The 20,525-nt window shown below is 34.6% G+C and overlaps 4 protein-coding genes across 4 annotated transcripts; 3 read left to right on the top strand and 1 right to left on the bottom strand.

Annotated features, from left to right (window-relative positions):
* Window positions 1–206: 206 nt before the first annotated feature.
* LOC113741596 (mitochondrial import inner membrane translocase subunit TIM8) lies at window positions 207–3,010 on the bottom strand. The gene is made up of 2 exons (XM_027269158.2): window positions 2,773–3,010; window positions 207–558 (listed from the first exon to the last, which is right to left on the bottom strand). Exons 1-2 carry the CDS (start codon window positions 2,818–2,820, stop codon window positions 370–372), a joined length of 237 nt encoding a protein of 78 aa, XP_027124959.1. The 5' UTR covers window positions 2,821–3,010; the 3' UTR covers window positions 207–369.
* A 5,298-nt stretch (window positions 3,011–8,308) lies between these two features.
* Window positions 8,309–10,183, top strand: LOC113741627 (NAC domain-containing protein 83). The gene is made up of 3 exons (XM_027269205.2): window positions 8,309–8,612; window positions 9,017–9,303; window positions 9,833–10,183. Exons 1-3 carry the CDS (start codon window positions 8,324–8,326, stop codon window positions 10,115–10,117), a joined length of 861 nt encoding a protein of 286 aa, XP_027125006.2. The 5' UTR covers window positions 8,309–8,323; the 3' UTR covers window positions 10,118–10,183.
* A 1,284-nt stretch (window positions 10,184–11,467) lies between these two features.
* On the top strand, window positions 11,468–13,313 carry LOC113740682 (protein STRICTOSIDINE SYNTHASE-LIKE 12-like). Its single transcript, XM_072046428.1, has 3 exons — window positions 11,468–11,471; window positions 12,464–12,737; window positions 12,830–13,313. The coding sequence occupies exons 1-3, from the start codon at window positions 11,468–11,470 to the stop codon at window positions 13,311–13,313; spliced, it is 762 nt and encodes a 253-aa protein (XP_071902529.1).
* Window positions 13,314–18,878: 5,565 nt separating this feature from the next.
* Window positions 18,879–20,404, top strand: LOC113740683 (uncharacterized). The gene is made up of 3 exons (XM_027268218.2): window positions 18,879–19,600; window positions 19,701–19,759; window positions 20,198–20,404. The coding sequence occupies exons 1-3, from the start codon at window positions 18,979–18,981 to the stop codon at window positions 20,363–20,365; spliced, it is 849 nt and encodes a 282-aa protein (XP_027124019.1). The 5' UTR covers window positions 18,879–18,978; the 3' UTR covers window positions 20,366–20,404.
* Window positions 20,405–20,525: the final 121 nt, after the last annotated feature.

The following is a 20,525-nucleotide window of genomic DNA, read 5'->3' on the forward strand; positions in this document are numbered from 1 at the left end:
GTGCTAGTTCTATGAAGTGAGAAGGCACGAGGTATTCGAAATTTCGAATGTCCAATAAGAATTTCTTGAAGCTGCTTAGTCAAACCGAGAATACGCAAGTAATTAGCTCGCCAACAACCAGAAAATGTAATTAATAACTTTCACGATTTAAACCAACTGCAAACAGGAGTAAACTCAAATACAGTAAGCAAAGAACTGAAAAGGTATTAAAGTTAAATAATCGGCATTTACTGGTCAAAAGTAGCAGCATATGCTATGAACAATATCCTGCTGCTTACAAGGAGGATTAGAAAACAGAACTGACAGAAATTTTTCTTTAATAAAGGGAAAGCACCATCCTCCAATACCATTAAGATGCCAATCTAATCTTTAGTGCATGGATTGGAAGCGCTTCATTATTATCATGCTCATATCCATGTAGCGCTGAGCACAGTTTGTGAGACAAGTGGTTTCGCTAGAGCTAAACTTGCTTCCAGGAGTACTGGTAATGCATTTGTCCCAGCATATGTGAGTAAGCTTTGCAACTATTTCATTAGCCATGGCTTTTTCCTTCTCTTTCTGCAGTATTACATGATTAACATTAAATATCTATAGAAACAAAAAGATCTGACATTAATATTTCAATCAGGTTATGCTCACTAAAGAATAAGGAAAATTCAAGGTATATCACATAGCTCAGCAGGAAAACTTGTACAGACATAAAACCTGACACTAGTTCACCAAAAGCACAGATTCGTACATTTTTCTGTCCCTTGTGTAACTTCAGTTTTGACAGGTATGTACAAGGACATAATCATGTGTTTTGCCAGATGACGACCATCTCATTAACAACTTATAGCTGCAACGGGTTTCTTCATATAGATCCATTCCATGGATTTGTCAAGGGATCCATAATTATCATTCAATCCTGAGGCAAATTTCCCCTATCATCCTGATCCTACTGCACTCCGTCCGAGGATGGTTAAGAGAATAAATACCTACCCATCTAGTTACATTTCTCCAACCATTCCTCAATAAGATACCTCCAGGACAAGCTCTTGTATCTTTGTCATCTCAAAACCATCTTCATCCCAATAATTGCAAACTAGAACCGTTTCCAAAAGACAATAGTTCAGAATAGAGACACATCATAATCAAGAAATATCTAACCCACTCTTTGGAACTTAAACCAAGTACAGAAAAAAGAGAGTTCTAGTAGGAAAGTAAACAAAACAAAAGAACAGCCCATTAATTTTGGTTGGGGATTTAGAAAGAATAAAACTTGCTTTCTTACTTCATAAACTTCTGCAATTTTATGTGTTGTATATCCCTTCTGTTCTGTTAGGACAGTTGAACTGATTAATAAGATTTTAGCTATTATATGCTTTCATCAACTAAAATTTCTTCTTTTTTTTTTTTTTCCCATTTCTTTCCACAAGGGCAGAAAAAATAAAAGCCTACTCTGTTCACTATTTTGCTTTTCCTTTTGCAATTCCCAAACAAGAAAAAAGCTTCCTTTCAAACGCTTTTCTTTTCTATATAATTTCTCTCTCCCAAACACAAAGGGCCCAGAAAAAGTATTCAAGCTATTCCTCGCTCCTTTGGGGTAGTCCTCCAAGTATTCATCTAACTTTGCATCTAACTGCATATACAAGTACAGTAAAAAAAAGCACCAATTGCTGAGAATTATACTCCTTTAGGCAGAAAAACTACTAGTAAGTTTCCAAACGAATATGTTTGCCACATTTTACTTCAGACCAATAGCCATCTCTACCAGTTTCAAGATAAATTCTAACTCATCTCTATGACCAAGAATGAATAAAATGGAAAGAAATACTTGCGTTTTAACTAGCCATTGCAGATCCTTTAGAATCTGAAGTTCAGCTTTGTACTTTAAAAAGGGCAACTTAAGCTTTATCTTGCATAACATATAGATTTTTCTTTTGCGTGCTTAAAACATGTTTACTCTGTTGGACATATTAGCCAATCAACCAATTATGGAGCCATTATAAGGAAAGCATCCAACCTTTGCAAGATCAATGATTTTTCCTTAAAAAGGTTTAAGGAAATCTAATTTCCAAAACCAATGTTTGAATTTAATAACTTGTTCAATGTACAGCATCACCTTTTCTGCCTCTTTTATCTCGTAATAAAATTTAACAGAAACAAAAATTAAACTACCTTCTTCTTTAAAGTGGAATTAGCTCTCCAAGATCACCAGAAATCATAGTTCTTCAATGAAACCCCACGAATTCCATCCCTGAATAGAATTTCCTATAATCCTACTACCTATGTAATAATCATCTTTGGCTACCAGTCTCATCACATAAATTAATGTAGCTATTATTTTTTTAATATAACAATATTGGCACCTATTATTTTTCTAAGGTAACAAGAAGCAAGTGAAAATATCAATGTAGCTATCCTCGCAACAAAAGTTAAAAAATAAAAAATCAAACCCATCTATCTTCATTGACATTCATGACCATCACACGATCAAAAATTTTATGCTAACCCACCACAAGCAAAATATTAAAAAAAAATGCTCATTTAGGAAGATATTCAAATGTTCAAGAATCAACAGCAAAACAACAGAAAAACAAAACAACGCAAACTAAAACATTGACGATTAGAATTTCCATCTTTCATGAGGAGAAAAAAATTCCGAAAAACCCATTTATTCAAACGCAAACTAGAAAACAAAAAGAACAAGCAAATTAGAGATCGAGAACAGAAGAATTTGAAAAAAAAAATGAATACACCAAGAAAAAGAGATCCTTATTGAGAACTTACACTCAGAAACTGCTCCAATTCAGTGGAGTTGACCCTTGAAGTATCCATCAGCAAAAGAGAACTTGAACTCCGCTACTTGTGACTTTTCTTTTTCTTCTTTCAGCAACTGAGCTCAGGGATTTAGAAGTCTGAGATTGCCCTTCTTAGACCCCTTCTTAAACCCCAGACGAAGACAATTCTGAGTAACAGCCAACAGGCCGTCTAAACTAGCGATAGCTGTATTAGGCTACATGGGGGTACGGTCTGACTTTAGCCCATTGACCTGGGCCGACTAGCATATGCGGACCTTACCATTAGTAGTTCACTTAAGATAGATTAGTTAGACAAATATATTTGTGGTAAATCCTACTTCAAATCCTTCGAACAAAAAAATCCCACTTTAAACAACATACAATCTGCACAACATATATAAATTAAATGACGACCATCTTCTTAATTTTAGAAATTTTACATTGATATTTATTGTTTAGACATATCATAATTTTCAGTTGCTTTAAAGATGAACTCGTACATTTGCATTTTCTTCAATTTTGTGTACATTTTGTTGCGGAGAAAATATACCTTAACCCCACCTTTTATTCGGGGGAGAGATGAGTTAGGTGATACAAAAAATGGAAGTGTAAGCGAGATTCCACCTTTTATTTTGGTGCTCTTAGGGTACAAAATACAAGATCCCCTCTTTTTAGGATAAATTAGTTGTTGCCAATATAACTGAACTCACAAGACATTAACCAAGTGAGATTTAGAAATTTGTTTGTGATGAACTTACATGATTTGTGTATAATGTGGAATCGTATATGATAAGGGTATGTGCTAGTAGAGGGATATTGCTCTTTGGTAAAAAGTAGGGTGCAATTTTTACATATTGGAATTGATTGCGAATAGACAAAAATGTGCAACAAGATTAGAATTGACACAAGGTTAATAATGTAGGATTGGAGTTGACCTTATTTTATATGTAATTCATGTAATATTGAGGAAACTCACAAAGAATGGAATATAGCTCGGTATAAAACAAAGGTCTTGCTCTTTGGCATTCCCTATCATCCTTCACTTCTTGGCTTTTGCCTTTCTTGGTTGGCCAGTTTATTATTGACGATGAAGATTAGAGGGGGGAGAGAAGAAATAAAACCGGGACCGTGAAATTCAAAATTTGCACCTCACTCTGCTCAAGTATTTGTTTTTTTTTTTTAAGGACACAAGTATTTGTTTCAAGAACAAGTAAAAACGACTTTTTTGGTATTTTATAAACTGCCCTCAGTGTCAGAAATGTTTTTTGTTTATACTTCTACCAAAAACAAATTTTTTTTTTGGGTTTCTGTTCATAAAGTTTTAAACACATATAATATTTTTTTCTGAAAAAAACACATATAATATTGGAAAACATGAAACACAAACGTTATTAAATTAACAACCCCTAGTAAACTGGAAAGTTTGGGCCCTTTCTGTCACCTGTTGTGCTACAGTCAACCCAAGCTTTCAGGTCTGCACAAGCATTTCGATACGATTAGGCCAAGTCCACAAAACAACACTTTATGCTTCGTTTCCATCCAGCCTAAACAATTTATGCCGGGTAATGCCAATTACAAAGGCTCCATTTAGATTAGTTATTTTTAGACGCGTTTTTAAAATATTTTATTGTAATAATGTATATAAAAAATTTTTATTGTAAATATTTTTAGTGATATTTTTGAAAAATTTTTAAGATAATTTTTAAAATTTAACACTCCACCTGCTACCACTACCCACCATGGCCACCGCCCTCTCTCTCTCCCTCCTCCTCTCTTCTTCCCGTCCCTCTTCCTCCTCCTCCCTCTCTCTCCTCCCATCCTTCCCTTTCCCTTCCCTTTCTCACCACACCACACCCTGCCCCTCCCCTTTCTTCCCCTTCCCGATCTGGCCTCGTCGAGACCAGATCGCGGCCTTTGGTAGGCTAAAGGGGAGGAGGTGGGATGTGGTAGGGAAGGGGAGGGGAAGGGGAAGAAAAGAGAGGAGGAAGAAAGAGAGGGAGAAGGAAGAGGGAGGGAGAGGAAAGAGGAGAAAAGAGGAAGAGGAGGAAGATGATGGGTGGGGGTAATGGTGATGATGATAGATGGAAGAAAAAGATAGTGTAGATTTTATTTTTTAATTTTTTTTTGTATATTTGGAGTTATTTTTAATATATTGTATGAATATGATATTTTTGGAGTTGTTTTTGTTTGTATATTATTGTAACATTGTATATAAAAAACTTGTTTTTCAAAAAATGGAAAATACAAACAAAGCCAAAATTTGGTTTGTAAAAAGATTACTTAAGCAATAATGAGATTTTTGTTCGAATCTCAAATTCTTCTTTTTTTTTCATTTTTTATTATATTTTTTTGAAACAATAATTTGATTATATTCATATCAAAAGATGTACAATTACGAGCAAAAACTTGAGTTGATTATACAGTTAGTGTACATGACACTGAAGATTAGTATTTCCTCATCTTGTATAATGCCTAATGCATAAGAGCTTAGTATTTCGTTTTTATTATAAAGTTTAGAATTTTTTGAAAAAGTAAAAATTAATATATTTAACTCTTAAACCTCCCATTTTTCCCATTTTTTTCCTGCATGGTTTGAATTTCCCTTAAACCAAATAAAAATCCCTCCATAATGAACCTAGCATGCTAATTTTCTACGGCTGTTATATTCCAGTGGCTACTAGTTTTGGTTAATATCCGCTTAGCCAAACACAGAAGCTGCCTGTACATGTCATTCCTTCCGAAGGTGGAGCCTTGGAAAACTTTTTTTTTTTCTTTTCTTTGGACTAGTTGAACAAACATTGAGAATTTTTTATTTTTCAGTGGTTATTCCAAAATCACGAAATCTCTCAAAATAACTTCTAAAGAAGAAAATGCACGTTAGGGAATATCATAAATCTTTCAATATATGTGAGTTAGAAATTAACATAGTTCATGAATTAGGGTCAATCAACCAAAACGGTCATCTACCAAGAAAAGCATCGTGAGGGGATTGGATGGTTGGGCAAAATACAAACAGTGTTATGTTGTTTTATTAATTAAAAATAATTGTAATAATTCCTCATATTTTATCGAAAGACTTTGATTGATCCCGACATGATCTTTGTTGCTCTGCATTTTAGCAATTCCAAGTTGGTAATTTTTCCTATATGCAGACCAAATTTCACAGCTCTGGATCTTTTGATCTTCTACTAAGAAAATGAGATCAAGCCCTCTAATTGCCTTCAATGGTAGGGAAAGAGGAGCATTTAACTAAAGAAATTAATGCAAAGGGATTGCAAGAATGCATGCAGATTTTGCTGCTTTTCGTTCATGAGCTACCTTTATGACTTTACCACCATCTGTATATGGAACAACAAAAGCAGCACCTTCTGAACGAAGGAAGGCACCTATGCTATCCCATATGGGTCAATCGGCTTTGATCTTCAACCCTTATCTTTTCGAGGGCTTCACTTTTATGTGAAAGCAGATAGCTTTTTCCTACTTTCAAACCAAACTATGCATATTTTTTCAAAATCAGCTAAAAGAAAGACATCCGCTATTTCAATCTTTTAAAATGTCACCTTATGATAGAGGTGGATCGACGACCTTTCTATGTCAGATATCCATATTTCAAAGCAAACAATTAATTTAGTTCAAAAGATTGTCAAAACCATATAATGCAAACATGTTAAACTATAATAAAGCTAACAGCAGAGTGCGGAGGGAAAAATAATGAAATCGTAGGAGGCCAACTTCGGTGAAATTTTGAAGGGTCTGTCCAACGAATGTCTAATTGGCACTCGTTAAAACATATTTCGGGTGTAAATTTTTGAAAAGGTAAAGTTAGTTAGGAAAAGGGTATAAATGCGAGGGAGGATAATATATAATTGTACTTAGAAAAAATATATAAATACAAGCGATGATAATTATTGTTATTATGTGTATTTAAACGGTAGGTTAGATGTCACGTAGATGTGCTGACAAGTACACATTGAGCGCTTGTTAAAAAAAAACCCAAATTTTAAATGCTAGTTGAAATTTTCTAATTTAGCTGTAGAGTTGAAAATGGTTTTATCCAGCATATTTATCCTGTTTCTTTGTTCTAAAATGTTACTAGAAGAAAATTTTTTTGGCTGCTAATTCAGTCATGGAACAAAAGATAATGGATTGGATTATCAATTATGAACACGATGCAAACAAAATGATTATGTGAGGAATATAATGATTCACTGCCAGTTGTTTTACTTATGCACGGGGAAGTGGGAATCTATTTCATCACGTTTCTCTTTTTTCTTCGTTCTCTAGAAATGGAATCATTTGTAGATTTTTTATTTTCTCCAAAGGAATCAGTGAAGTTTACCGCCTAAGAAAATTGAAAGCATTTTTGCTCTCTTTTCCAGTTGCCAATCATCGTCTGTATATCTTTGTTGTCTTCAGCCAAAGTAGAAAATATATTATCTTGTCTACGATATTACTCCGTAACAGGATAAAGTTTCTTTCTTTGCTACGTAATTCTTTGCTCATGATGACAATTACCACTTTGGAACTCTGACTGATATAAGAATACGAAAGAGAATCGGACGAAATAGAAAAATATGGAGTCTATTGTCAGTTTAAATCTCTTCCTCGTAGAAAACCAAAAAGGGCCAAAAAAAAAAAAAAGAAAAGAAAACACACAAATCTTCTTCTTCTACGTAAGTTTGATTTTACAATATGGTAAATGTTACTAGAACTCCATAATGAGTTAATGACACTCCTGACTATCAAAATAGCTCATATTTTTTTTATTTTTTTTTATAATTTTATATAAAAAGGAGTGGTCATAAATTCAATTACGAATAGGGATATTTTTATCCAAGTCACATGCTGAAAAGTTAAAAAAAAAAAAAAAAAAAAAGTATCAACAGAAAATGAAGAAGTCCTTTGCTCTCACAAATAATTTAAACATTAAAGAAAAATCAATAGGCATTTAAAATTATTCACGTATAATTTTAATTTTACGATGCAACAAAACAACTTATTTTCTAGATCCAAGCCTCTATGGATCCATTTAAGTCACTACTGACATGACAGTATGGATATTATCATTTAAAATCTCTACATAATATTACGTCATATTGACTCATGTTCATATGCACAAGGGGTAATTAAAATCTTGCTAATAGTTGCTCATTTTTTTGGTTTTAGATTGAAATTAATTAGATTGATGTTACGGATTAATTTTATATATGTTAATAATATATATATTTTTACTCTTGAATTCATGACACGTAATTTTAATTTGAAAGTTGTTCACAATCATAAATTATAGTAAGAAACACAACCATGTTAGCTGACCTTTCTATCTTTCTTTACCAGTAGTAGTAGTATTTTATTAAACTCCTAGTCAGCTTTGTTCGTGGAGGGAAAAAAAGGGTAAGCAACCAAGCATTTTGATCTTCATGGACCATTAGACAGTAGAAAAGAAAAAGGATTATACGATCCTTCTTTCTTAAATTTGAAGCTTCCCAAGTATCCATACCATCACCTTTATGTCCTAGTCCATTGCACTATAAAGAGCCATGACTTTTAACCTATCAAGCACAGCCTCCTCATCATCAACATCTTCCCAGAGCTCTCTTCCTTTGTGTCTCTGTCTCTGTCTCAGTACTCTGGGATTAATTGAGGATATGGGCTGTCTGAATTTTGTCAAGGATGGAGTAATCAGGCTGCCTCCTGGTTTTCGATTTCAACCAACCGATGAAGAGATTGTCTTCCAATATTTGCTGCGTAAAACATTTTCTTGTCCTTTGCCTGCTTCAATCATTCCTGAGATCAATGTCTGCAAGCATGATCCCTGGGATTTGCCGGGTAATTACCTCGAGAACTCAGTGCTCACTTTGAACTCTTACCATAACCTTTTCAATTTTCTTGTTTACCATGATTAAGCTGATTTGAAATACAACCTCATCTTAAATTATGGAAAAACAAATGGACTGTCAAGAATGTCAGTCGAACGTGGGCACAAAGTCTTGCCCTTACTAGTGCTACAAAATGTATTAAGCTGCCCGGCTTATAGATGGGAAATGGTATTTGTCATAATTCACATTTTAATGCTGCAGCAATTCTCGTAAAAACGATAATACTATCTATCCAAGTCAAAGTAGTAGTATTATTTGATTTAACTTGGGAAGGGAAAGATTGGTATGGTATCAAAAACTTGCTGCGGGTATATAAATTTGCTGATTTTCTTGACCTGCATGATATTTGTATAGGTGATTTGGAGCAAGACAGATATTTCTTCAGCAACAAGGAAGCCAAGTACCCTAACGGTAACAGGACGAATAGAGCTACTGATACTGGCTACTGGAAGGCCACTGGTGTAGACAAACAAATTGTGTCTTCCAGGAGAAAACCGCTGCTGGGGTTAAGGAAAACATTGGTATTCCACAAAGGGAAGTCTCCGCATGGCTCCAGAACGGATTGGATCATGCATGAATATCGCCTTATCCTCACAGGAAAAACAGCCTGCTGCTCGCAACAAACTGCAAAATCTTCTCAGGTAAACTCTTAAAAGGATTATGGATGAGATTGAATATAGATATATTCAAGTTCTGAGGACCACTTGAATGGAAAAGGAAAAAAGAAAAGAGAACCTCATAAGTAATATAGATATATTCTAGTTCTACGTGCTTCTTTAGCATTGGAGCATAAAATAAAGTAAGAGGTCGGACAAGTTATGTCACAGATCATTAAGTATTGAATTATCAAAGTGAATCACTCTATGTTACGTACAAATGAGTATTATAAATAGACAACTCATCTCTTTTGGTATTGCAGATTATCTATTAAATAAGTCAACGTACATATACATATGTAAGTGTACAACAGTTAATTAAACCAATTACTAGTATCAGTGGAACCCGAATATGATTCTCTATAGTGCCTTAGAGTCTCCACATGGCTTAGGAACTACTACACATTATGATTTCACTCAATGCGTGGAATATGTTCTTTGCCAGATAATTGTGTTCTTGATCCGTTAATCATTTGTTTAATTTTTTTTTTGGTTACTTTTTAATGTTTTGCAGAGTTCTTCGGTCCAATTGGGCAATTGGGTTCTATGCCATATATTTTTGAAGAAAGGAAGCACCAAAGCTGTAGATGAAACTGTGCAGGTTTGCAAGAATTATAAGAATATAGCCGAGCAAAATGTGAGAATGGACCAGCATAGATTCGAAAATTTCACTATTGGCAACTTGAGTGAAGTAGCTTCAACCTCGTCCTCCAGTTCTTTCTTCTCTGATCCAAGTGTTCTAACTGAGGTCTCCTCTAGTCAGTGTGATTACGAAGAAACTAGTAGCCCCATTGTATAATTTCCTTTATTTATTGGCTTCATCTCACTTTGAATCTAGTTCCTCTTCATCTTGTGTTGATCTTTAGCCTTTCTTTTGGGTTCTTTTGTATGTTTTTTGACAATGGAAAAGTGAAAGTTGAACGTCTTTAATTAGGCAGCCGCAAATCCAAAAAGAATGAGAAAATTGGCGTACTAACACAGGCTTTTAGGACGTACGCCTCTTAGGAAAGAAACTGAAAGTGCTCAAAAACACGTGCAAACTGCAGCAGTTTCCTCCTAATAGAAATCAAGAGGACCAAAATTTTGGCTCAAGAAGTCATTGCAGCTGCAAATTTGCTCATGGTTCAAAAAGGGAAAAATAGCTTGGAAGAAAATGTTTTCCGACATAAAGATCAGACTTTATTGATTGTTCCCTTCTACCTTTTTTTTTTTTTGGGGGGGGGGGGGGGGGGGGGGGATGGGGCTCACAAGTTCCATTTCAAACCAGTTCGTCCCTATAGACTAAACAAGTTGGAGAAGGATGTAAAAAATTTAGTTAAGATGTAAACAAATTGGAGTAAAATGTAAATAAATTGGAGTAAGGAGTAAAAGAATTTGAAATGACATGTTTGGATAAAGTACTATTTAAATATTATTTAAAATAATTACGGAGTATAATATTTTTTATTATTTAATATATCGAAGATAAAAATGTGGTTGAGAATATAAAATATTAGTGTAAAACGTGTTTATGATGTAAGCAAAATAATATAGTTGAAAAATCTTTTGTGTCTGAAGACACATTTTACCCTAAAAGGGACCGGTGAGACCCCAGATCCGATGTCTTTGTACCATGAGGCTACTTCAATTTTTTTTAAAAAAAAAAATCCAAGTTTCCTGCTGTATACATATATATATATATATATATATTTGTTAAAAATCTTCCAGGAAGTATCCCAAAAGAAAGTACAACAGCTATATAATAATTAATCTTCAGATTTGTTGCCAAAAAAGAGGCTGCTAGATCTTGAAAGTCAACTGAGACAGTAGGTTTATTGTAAGTGATCAGGACTAAGAGGCATTCGAATCTTAAGCTTTCGTATAGAAAATTAAAGCAGCATGTTACATAGAATTAGATTACGATAATGAAAGAGAGGTTGGGGAAGAAGCAAGCAAAGCATATACTTATCACCTTTTCTGAAGAATCTGATGTAAAGAAGGGGCTTAAAACCAGGATTCCACATGCTTCCCATTCAACTTGTTTTTAATACAAAATTGCTCTTAGAATTCCTTTGTCTGCCCAGTTCGCAGGGTTGCTTTCGCTGCCACTATGTACTATTTAAGGAGGAGAACAAATTAGTGCTTGTCTGTTGTGAAATTTGAGGGACCAATGGGCAAGTGCAAATTCTTCTACCCTGTTTCATTTCATGTGAAAAGCAGCACATCTCCTCTATGGAGAAGAATGTTCTACCTGGAATTAGAAATCACACATCAAAAAAAAGAAATAGGCATTAATGTATTAGATTTACTGGTGATGGAGGCAAAAGAATAATTTTGTCATACTCAATGTGCATACAGTAGATAACATTCACAAAATAAACATTACTTTTTTAGAATACATTAATTTGAGCTCTCTCTTTTTTTTTTTTTTTTTTTTTGAGATATCAATCTTTATTTTATCACGGCCTCATTCTTGAGGTATCAGGTATGTGCTCAAACTTTCTTGCAACTGAGCTCGCTAGCTCTCCAAATTAACATATGGTCACAAAATGTGGCGTTGACAAGCCAACTACTCTATTAGCTTTTGCAGAAGTCAAAATTGGACCAACAACCTGAATTTCAACGATTCACACCAATGTCTCATTAAACTATCAAACCAAAGAAGTCAGTACTGTGTTGGATTTTAACCAGTGTGGGGCCTGACAAGTTCCGTTTCAGTAATGGTAGCCGGATTTCACAAAGGGATCATTTCAGAAACCTCTCTTGAGGTTTCTAACAATTTCACTTGAATATTTTGAACCGTTAGAAACGTCACGTGATAATTAACAAAATCTCAGGGGAGTACAAAGTAATTCGGCTATTTTTCTTTTCTCCACATTTCCCCTTCTCATTATTGTCATTCTTCTTTCTTTTCTGTTCCTCCAATTGCTATCGCTTGATAGCCTTCTCATTTTAGCTAGATCTCTCATTACGGCTGTTGCCTCTCCTCGTTTGGTCCAAAATTTTTCCATTGCCAAAATTAAATGTAAAATTAGTAACAGAATTGATCATGTAATGAATGGTTATTTTTCTTCAAAACAATTGAAAATCTTCCTTTTTCTTTGACGGGTTTCTACCTAATTCACCAGACAAGAATGTGTTTTCCTTAAAATTTTCTTCTAATTAGGATTCAGGACCAAGCAACTATGTGATGGTGCCAATAGCTCAGCTGCATCAACATGTGGAAGGCCACTGGGCCTCGGTTTTAGCTTCAAAACCGGTGAATTATATGTTCTTGACTTCAAATTCGGCTTCCTAGTGGTTTCGCCTGGTGGAGGGCTTGCAACTCCGCTAGCAACTGGATTCAATGGCACCACTTTTGTATTTCCAAATGCATTAGACATCGACCAAGCTAATCAAATCGTTTACTTCACAGATGCTGGCGCAATATTTTTGTCCAGGTTCGTTGAAAATTCCAATATCATCAAATTATTTAAGCGTTCTTGGAGATTGACATGCCTAATAAGACTGGGCAAAATTGATTATTTTGCAGGAATCTTTCCACGATCATCCAGAGCAATGACACTTCAGGAAAGTTATACAAATATGATGTAAGGACTAAAACGTTGTCATTGTTGCTAAATGGACTGTCTGGACCACTTGGAGTTGCTGTAAGCAAGTGTGGTGCATACGTTCTGATTGACGAATATATTGCATCGAGAGTTCGAAGATACTGGGTGAGAGGTCCAAAGGCTGGCTCCTCAGAAATATTGGTCAATCTTCCAGGGAGCCCAGATAACATTAAAAGAACCATTTCAGGGGATTTTTTTGCAGCTGTGACCATTTTAAATCGGCACACTTTTCAGACAACTTCGTCTGTTGGGCAAAGGATCAATGGCGACTTGGGCATTGTTGAGGCAACAGTGAACTTGACCGCACAGTATACAAATAACTTGATTAGCGAAGTACAAGAATTCTTGGGGAAGTTATACATAGGATCCTCGACCGCTAGTTTTGTAGGTGTATATGGTCCTTGAAGGATTAATTGGTCACAATTATATAACGAAATTTATATCTTATCTTACTATAATAAAAGCATCCTTGCGTATGGCATCTTGACCATTCATCTAAGCTGTTTGTTTGTTTAATGGTTTATCAGCACATTAATTCATTTGGTGGGATAAAAAAAAAAAAAATTGCCACCGATTCCTCTCCTTTTTTTTTTTCGGGCAATGATAACATTTGCATAATCTAATATATCATATTCTATAAGAACGGGAGCCTAAAGAAGCTGTGAAAGGGATTGACAGATATATAGACCTAACTAAACCAAAAAGAGTGCTTTAACACCTTTTTTGAATTTTTTTCACTGTAAGTGGGGTTCAAACCCCCAACCTATAATCCAAAGAGAGTAGGGACTTAGTCCCTCTCACCACTTCCTCTCCTGCTGCCTCCTCTTCTTCCTCTCTTCGTTGCTGTCGATCCCAATTGCTGCACAAATTGGCTTCTTACCCTTTTACATTCGGTTGAATTGAAGGAAAGCCAGAGCAATATGCAATTTGGCGTAACATTTATCCTCCATTGTGGCTGCGCAAAGTGTTGGTGTTTGGCGTTCGGAGGTAAATGTAATAATTTTTCTTTGTTCCTTGGTGCTTTCGCTCCATCTCTGTATGTTAAATAACATATATAGTTAGATGATATATGATGGGAGCTAAAAGATTGAAAAAGACTTGGATAGTAACTATAGAAGCATGCAGAAGAGTCATCATATGACTAAGCAGCACGCGCATTTGAATCTTCCAAGTTCTTGAAATTTTAGTCCAATTACTAACAAAATTCAGCGGCAACCATGAGTGGAAGTGTAATGACCTGAACTGTATGTTATTTAAGATGCTTGGTGTTATTCTAAAACTCGAATTCTGACATTACAGTAGCTTTTTTTGAACAAGCTAATGACTTTTGAGCTTCGATAGAATGTGATATTATCAATTACTAATTTTGTGGAACTCGTCCAAGTTCCAACCATTATTTTGCCAAAACTGTTCCTGAATTATTGGTTGAATGAGTTTTGGCTTATGTACAATGTATCTGTAGGACAACTTTTCTTGCAGTAACAAGCGAACCTCTAGTTTTGGCCACTTGTACATTATGATTATGCATTAAAATCTACAGCTACTTCTCTGATACATATAACACAAATCCAATGGTTTTCTTCCCTTTGTAATGTGCTCGCTCTTTCGTTGGAGCAGCACAGCAACTCGTACGTAGGTCTGTTTGGATAGTTTAACTTGAGAAAAAAATTTGGCAAACATTATCCTACTTGCATTTTGGGCAAATTATACTTTACCCCCCTCTGGTTTAGTATTTTTTATGTAGCCTCCTAAGGTTTCAAAAGTTATACATAACCCTCTCATGGTTTGGATGTCAAAGTGACGGAAATAATCATTCGTAATGTAACTTTTAAAAATGTCGAAATTACCCTTATAAATACATGACACACTAACCCCGTATGATTTTTATGTTTTACCATATAACCGCTTATGGTTTAATATTTTACCATATAACTTCCTTATGATTTTCAAAATATACACATAACCCCACTTGGTTAATAAATAATTTTCAACCTTACATAAGATTATTTTTGACATTTTAGGTGACTCCGTTACGAATGATCATTTCTGTCACTTTGACACTCTAATCCAAATCATGAGGGGGGGTTATGTAAAAAAATACTAAATCATAGGAGGGTAAAGTATAACTTGCCCTTGCATTTTAAATTCTAATTATTTTTTTATCTCACATGTATCATATCACAAAAGTGCTATAGTATCATTCCTAATAATTTTTTCCAGATAATCTTATATCCAAACACTCATTTGATTTTATGGGTTTGCTCTTGCTTTCCTTTATACTAATTGAATCGGTTGGTTACAAGATGTGATTTTTCTTTAGTCCACTTGTTATTCGTTGCCTCAAGTGGTAAAGTTTTTACTCTATCTTGATTGTTGAGGAGAGTCAAAAGGTTTTGATTGGTTGCATATGGTTATTAGTTACTGTTTTGATTGGTAAAGTGATTTTATTGTTCTGGTGGATATAAGATATAGTTTTTTATTTGGTAAGGGATATTTGGAGCTTATTCGTTTTCATGGTATAGTTTTGAGTAATAAAACACAGCTTATTGCTTAAAATTTAGTTCATCTTTACCTTTGAGAATTGAATCTATTGCAATTCAAGTGCAAAACAAATAACTATTGAGATATTAAGTACACAATAATTTAATATCAACCAAATCACAAGCATTAAAAACAAACGACACACAAGATTTAACGTGATTCGCCTCTATCACTAAATCTACATCAATGGAGAGAAAATATGTTCTTTAATTTTTATTATGAGAGAATAAAACCCATACAAGAGTGTAACTTGAACCCAAATTCAATTTTTCTATAATTTCTCTCACCTCTCAAGAACCCTTTCTCACCCCTTGTATGTATAATGCAACATGTATTCCCTTGTTTGTCCCCTTGTAGTATACTGACACCCACTTATTTATATGTAACCTTATTTGACCAACACCTAAGTAATAATAGGAAAAAAATTTATGGCTAATTACTAAACTTATACAGAATAAGAAATAATTTCTAATTTCTAAATTGATAGAAATAGAAAATTCTTTAGCTACTATTTTAAGTATCTAAATAATTAAGAAACTAATTATTTCTATACAAAACAAGAAACTTGTATACAAGAAATTAAGCCAATTTTCTAAGAAAATCACCTAAGCAACTTAGCGTGTTATATTTGAATAGAAAAGCAAATTAATTCTTTTGAGAGCACAACATCGACTCATAGTTTTCTTTTTTTTTTTTTAAGTGGAAGAATTTAAATTTAAAACTTTTTATTTACAACCTCTCTCATTTCACCATCTAATTCAACCCCTTCCTCATCGAATAGGTTTGTCTATCTCTATCTCAATAATATAAATAAAGTGAAAGCACTCCGTGGTATAATTTTGTTGAAGGTAACATGAGTTAAACTTTAGAAATTAGTCCGTGCATGATTTATACACCAGTCCCTTTTGGAGATTTATTTTTTTCCATAAATGTGAATACTAATAGATAAAAAGTACATTAAATAAGGGCATTTTAGAGAATTTAAAAACTAACTTTATTATTTAATTAGAAAGTGGACTATAATTTGAGATGAATGAAAAAAAAATACTATATGGAGAAAATACAATAATAATACTCTCATGTCATGTTCATTTGATAGTTGAGATCATAGTTCATTTGATAAAAGGTGGTGCCAGGGAACTTCAACAGATTGAAGTTTTAACGATTCAACTGCAGATTGAACAGAAAAGGTACCAGTCTTACTAGCCAACCACCTTACTGAGTCTTGGATGTCAGCATTCAAGGATTGTCTAAATGGGAGGAGTTGTACAAAATTCTCAATATGGAATCATCCAATCACCATTTTCTATAATAGTTGAGACTCTAGCCTGCAGCTCGCTTCCAAACTGTCTTGCTATTTCAGAACCATAGGCTGTTAACAAAGGTCCTCTAGGGTGCCAATTATCATACCAGAGAAAGATGTTCTCACCATTCTTGATCTATGAAATAATAAAGGGTTAATTTCAGAAACCCCCCTTGAGGTTTTTGACAATTTCACTCAGCTCCCTCCAGGTTTAGAAAATTACATTGACCTCCTTTGGAGCAGTAAAATGACTACAATGTCCTTGGTTTGACAGGTAATTCACACCATATAAAAAACAAATCCTAACGAAAAGGAAAAATTGCCGCTACAAACCTACAACACTTCTTCCTCTTTGTTCATGACTCAACCACCAATCCCTATTTCCTTATTTCTTTTTCTCTCCTGTTCTCTTCTATCTCTTATCACATTTTTCCCATAATTCCACACTACCAGTCACCATTGCTTCCCTGCCACCAACTACACCACCATGCAAACCTAACAGAACAGTGTTTATTTCCAATCTTATTTTCTCTTTTTTTTATTATACTATTAGCCCCATTAGTTTTTTCAATTCTTATTATCCTTCACTCATAATAGAGAACTGAAATTGCCAAATTCACAAATTGAGCAAGCGGATTTCCTTTTTTAAGCAAGATGTAGATGAAGAAGATGATAGTGATAAAGAAAAAAAATTTTGAAGTTGATTGCTGGAAGGATGGATGATGGTATGTTATTATGTTTACTGTGCACAAAAATATTAACGTCTCCATGTAGGTGTTTTTTTTATTTGCAATTTTTAGCTGTTGGTTTGCCTACAGACTGGTGGCTCTCTATTTCTAGGCATGGTTGGAGGTTAGGGTTGCTCTTAGTGTTGGTATAAGTAGTTGAGGTCTAGCTTTTTTTTTTTTATTAGGTAGGTTATACGCATTTGGTTCATAGTTTGGAGTGCAAAATTCACGAATACAGGATTGGTTGTAGAATTGAGGTGATATGAGGTTGTAAGTAAGCTTTTAGAAGCATATAAGGTGGTGGTATCTTGGTTTATAGTTGATTTGTGGTGAAAGAGGCAAAAATTAGGGATTTTGGGGCTGCAAAAATTGGTGGAATTTAGGAATCAAAATTAGGACTACCAAAGTTGATCAAGTTTGCTTCATCAGTTTGGTAACGTCATGATCAATTTGGTAAGATTCTAGTTTTCACGCAAGGTGAAGAACTGATGAGTAAAAATTTTTGCTTTCCCTTTTCTGTATAGACTATATAATTTTGCGGTATATTAGGATATTTGAAGATAGTTTTGGTCTATTGGGTCTGGATTGTGTTACTAAATTAGTAAAAGGAAGGGAGGTTAATGTAATTTTCTAAAATTAAGGAGGCTGAGTGAAATTGTCAAAACCTCAGGGGAGGTTTCTGAAATTATCCCAATAATAAAAGGATGCACTAGTGGCCTAAATTGAAGTAATTCAATTTTGGCCAAAACCAAAAACATGACTGAGGAATAGGAGTAGCCCATAAACATTTGCATCATTTTTATTTGCATGAACACATTTCTAGCACCTTAGAGCGTAAGCGCTAAGTTTACGTGATTTGAGGAGAAACGATAATTAAAAGACGTATCTAGCACCTTCCAAGTGCTTTAAAATTATTTTAATTCAACTTATGTTTGTCACCTTCGTTTATAGTATTTTACTTATTGATTTATTATATTTTTATGTTAGAACTTAAATTGCAGACGTTGACATAATTTCCTTCTTTTTATCCTCACCTTCAAATATATTTTCTTGATAACCACAAAGAGTCTTTTCTTCTTAACGTAGAGATAGCGAGATTAATTTACCCTTGAAACAAGATGGGATTCCTGCTCTTTCTTAACCTCCCAAGTGTAAAAAAGCAAGTGAATTTAAATTACAAGTATATCCATAAGGACAGCTAATAATATAATCCATTATAACTGCAATATAAGAGGCGACGATTCAATCTTCAAGTAGAGGCTGCTTCGTCTTTGGGAATTCTCACCATTTCCCATCCCAAGATTTAGCAACTAAAATTTTCATCCTTAAAAGGCGCAGGGCCTCTAAACTTAAGGTTTATTTCCAAGTAAAAACTATTGGATCCCTTCTCTCATTTCTCTCATTACACATTTTTTGTCTTCTATACATCCATCTTCCTTAGTTTTTTGCCCTTCATTTTGGCTCCTATGATCCCCTATAAGACACCTAAAACAAAATAATGGGCTGTGGTGCTTCAACATTGGGTGACAATGGCGCTGTTACGCCGGTTAAGGCACGGCCTCTCTTCCTCCACCGGTTTGAGGAATTCAAGAAACGAAGACATTCCCAGGCATTTAAAGGCACCACGCCTTCGAAGAAAGAATTGCTATTGGCAGATAAGGAAGAAGATCAAAGTGGTTCAACAAAACAGGATTTATGTAACAAGACCGGGAAAGACTCATTTTTACATGATGAAACCGGTAGCTGTGTCACGTCTGAGGGCTCAAAAGGGGGATCACCAGACAGACTGACGAAAGAAGACTCCGAAAAAGAGGACGCCGGCAAGAAAGATGTATGTTCTGAGGAGGATATCTCAAGAGAAAAGGGTAATTTGGAAGAAAATGAAGGAAGATCAATTGAACCATTGGCCAAAGATGAGGCCAAGGTTGAACGTGTCATGGATGGAGATGTTAAAAAAGTGGAAGAGGTCGAAGATCATGAGGATGATGATCACGACGACGACGACGACGTTGATGATGATGGAAGAATGATCAGAAATCATGAGGATGATCTCTTCTTTCCAGGCTCACCAAGTTTCAGAGTGTACTTTGTAGATAAAACAAAAGACAACAAAGATGAAGGTTAGCCATGAATACATTTGTCTTGCGAATTCTGATCATTCCGTTTTGATATTTCAAAATAGTCTGTAAAATTAGAGTAACTAGAAAACGTGCAATGCAGGAGTGGATGATCATTTAACAGATGTGGCTCCAACCGATGATGATTCCGTCCCGTCGAAGGTATTCTTCATATTGGCATGTAGCCATGCAGCTTATGAAGATTTTTTTCCTTCCTTGTGACTTGAGATCAATTATAATAAATTCTTTGTATTTATGACTATGAATTCTTTAACAATGTATTGCCATTTAGATGAATAATTCGAAACTTACAATGTTAACTCCTCTGAGTCTCATAGATTTTCATTGATTCCCATTATCAAAGAACAATCAATTGTCAATGTGAAATAGGATCAGAATTTGATAAGGTGTTGATAACTCTTATCGGTACATGTACTCTTGTCTGAAAATTAATTAAATTGCTTTACATGTAGATCATGAAACTATATTTTGGTATAAGCACGCATCAAAACTAATTTCTTTCTTCTTTGCTAAAACAAAACATATATTTTTTAGTCAATACAATTGTATATGTTTTTCATTTCTCCCGTTGTCCTACAGCAACTGCCCGTGGCTGAGGAATCGAAGAAAGGGAAGAAAAGGAGGAGTTTCAAGAAGGTTTTACCAACTGGTAAACAAGCAAAGAATATGTTCAATGTCCGAGCATGCATGTCATCCAACTCCCATCACGACCGAACCCACTTGCTCCCTGCAAAAGCTCAAGCATGATTTTTCTAACTGGGAAAAGATTGGTAAATTACACTAACCTCTTCTTGGAATTATCTTGACAGCACAAACCTCCTTTCTTAATTTTATCGAATTACATTAACTCTCGTTTGATATTTTTTTTGGTCAGAAAATGGCTCTTCTTTTACTATTTTGTAAATAT

This window comes from Coffea arabica, chromosome 4e (assembly GCF_036785885.1).
Source record: "Coffea arabica cultivar ET-39 chromosome 4e, Coffea Arabica ET-39 HiFi, whole genome shotgun sequence".
Classification (NCBI taxonomy): Eukaryota; Viridiplantae; Streptophyta; class Magnoliopsida; order Gentianales; family Rubiaceae; genus Coffea; species Coffea arabica.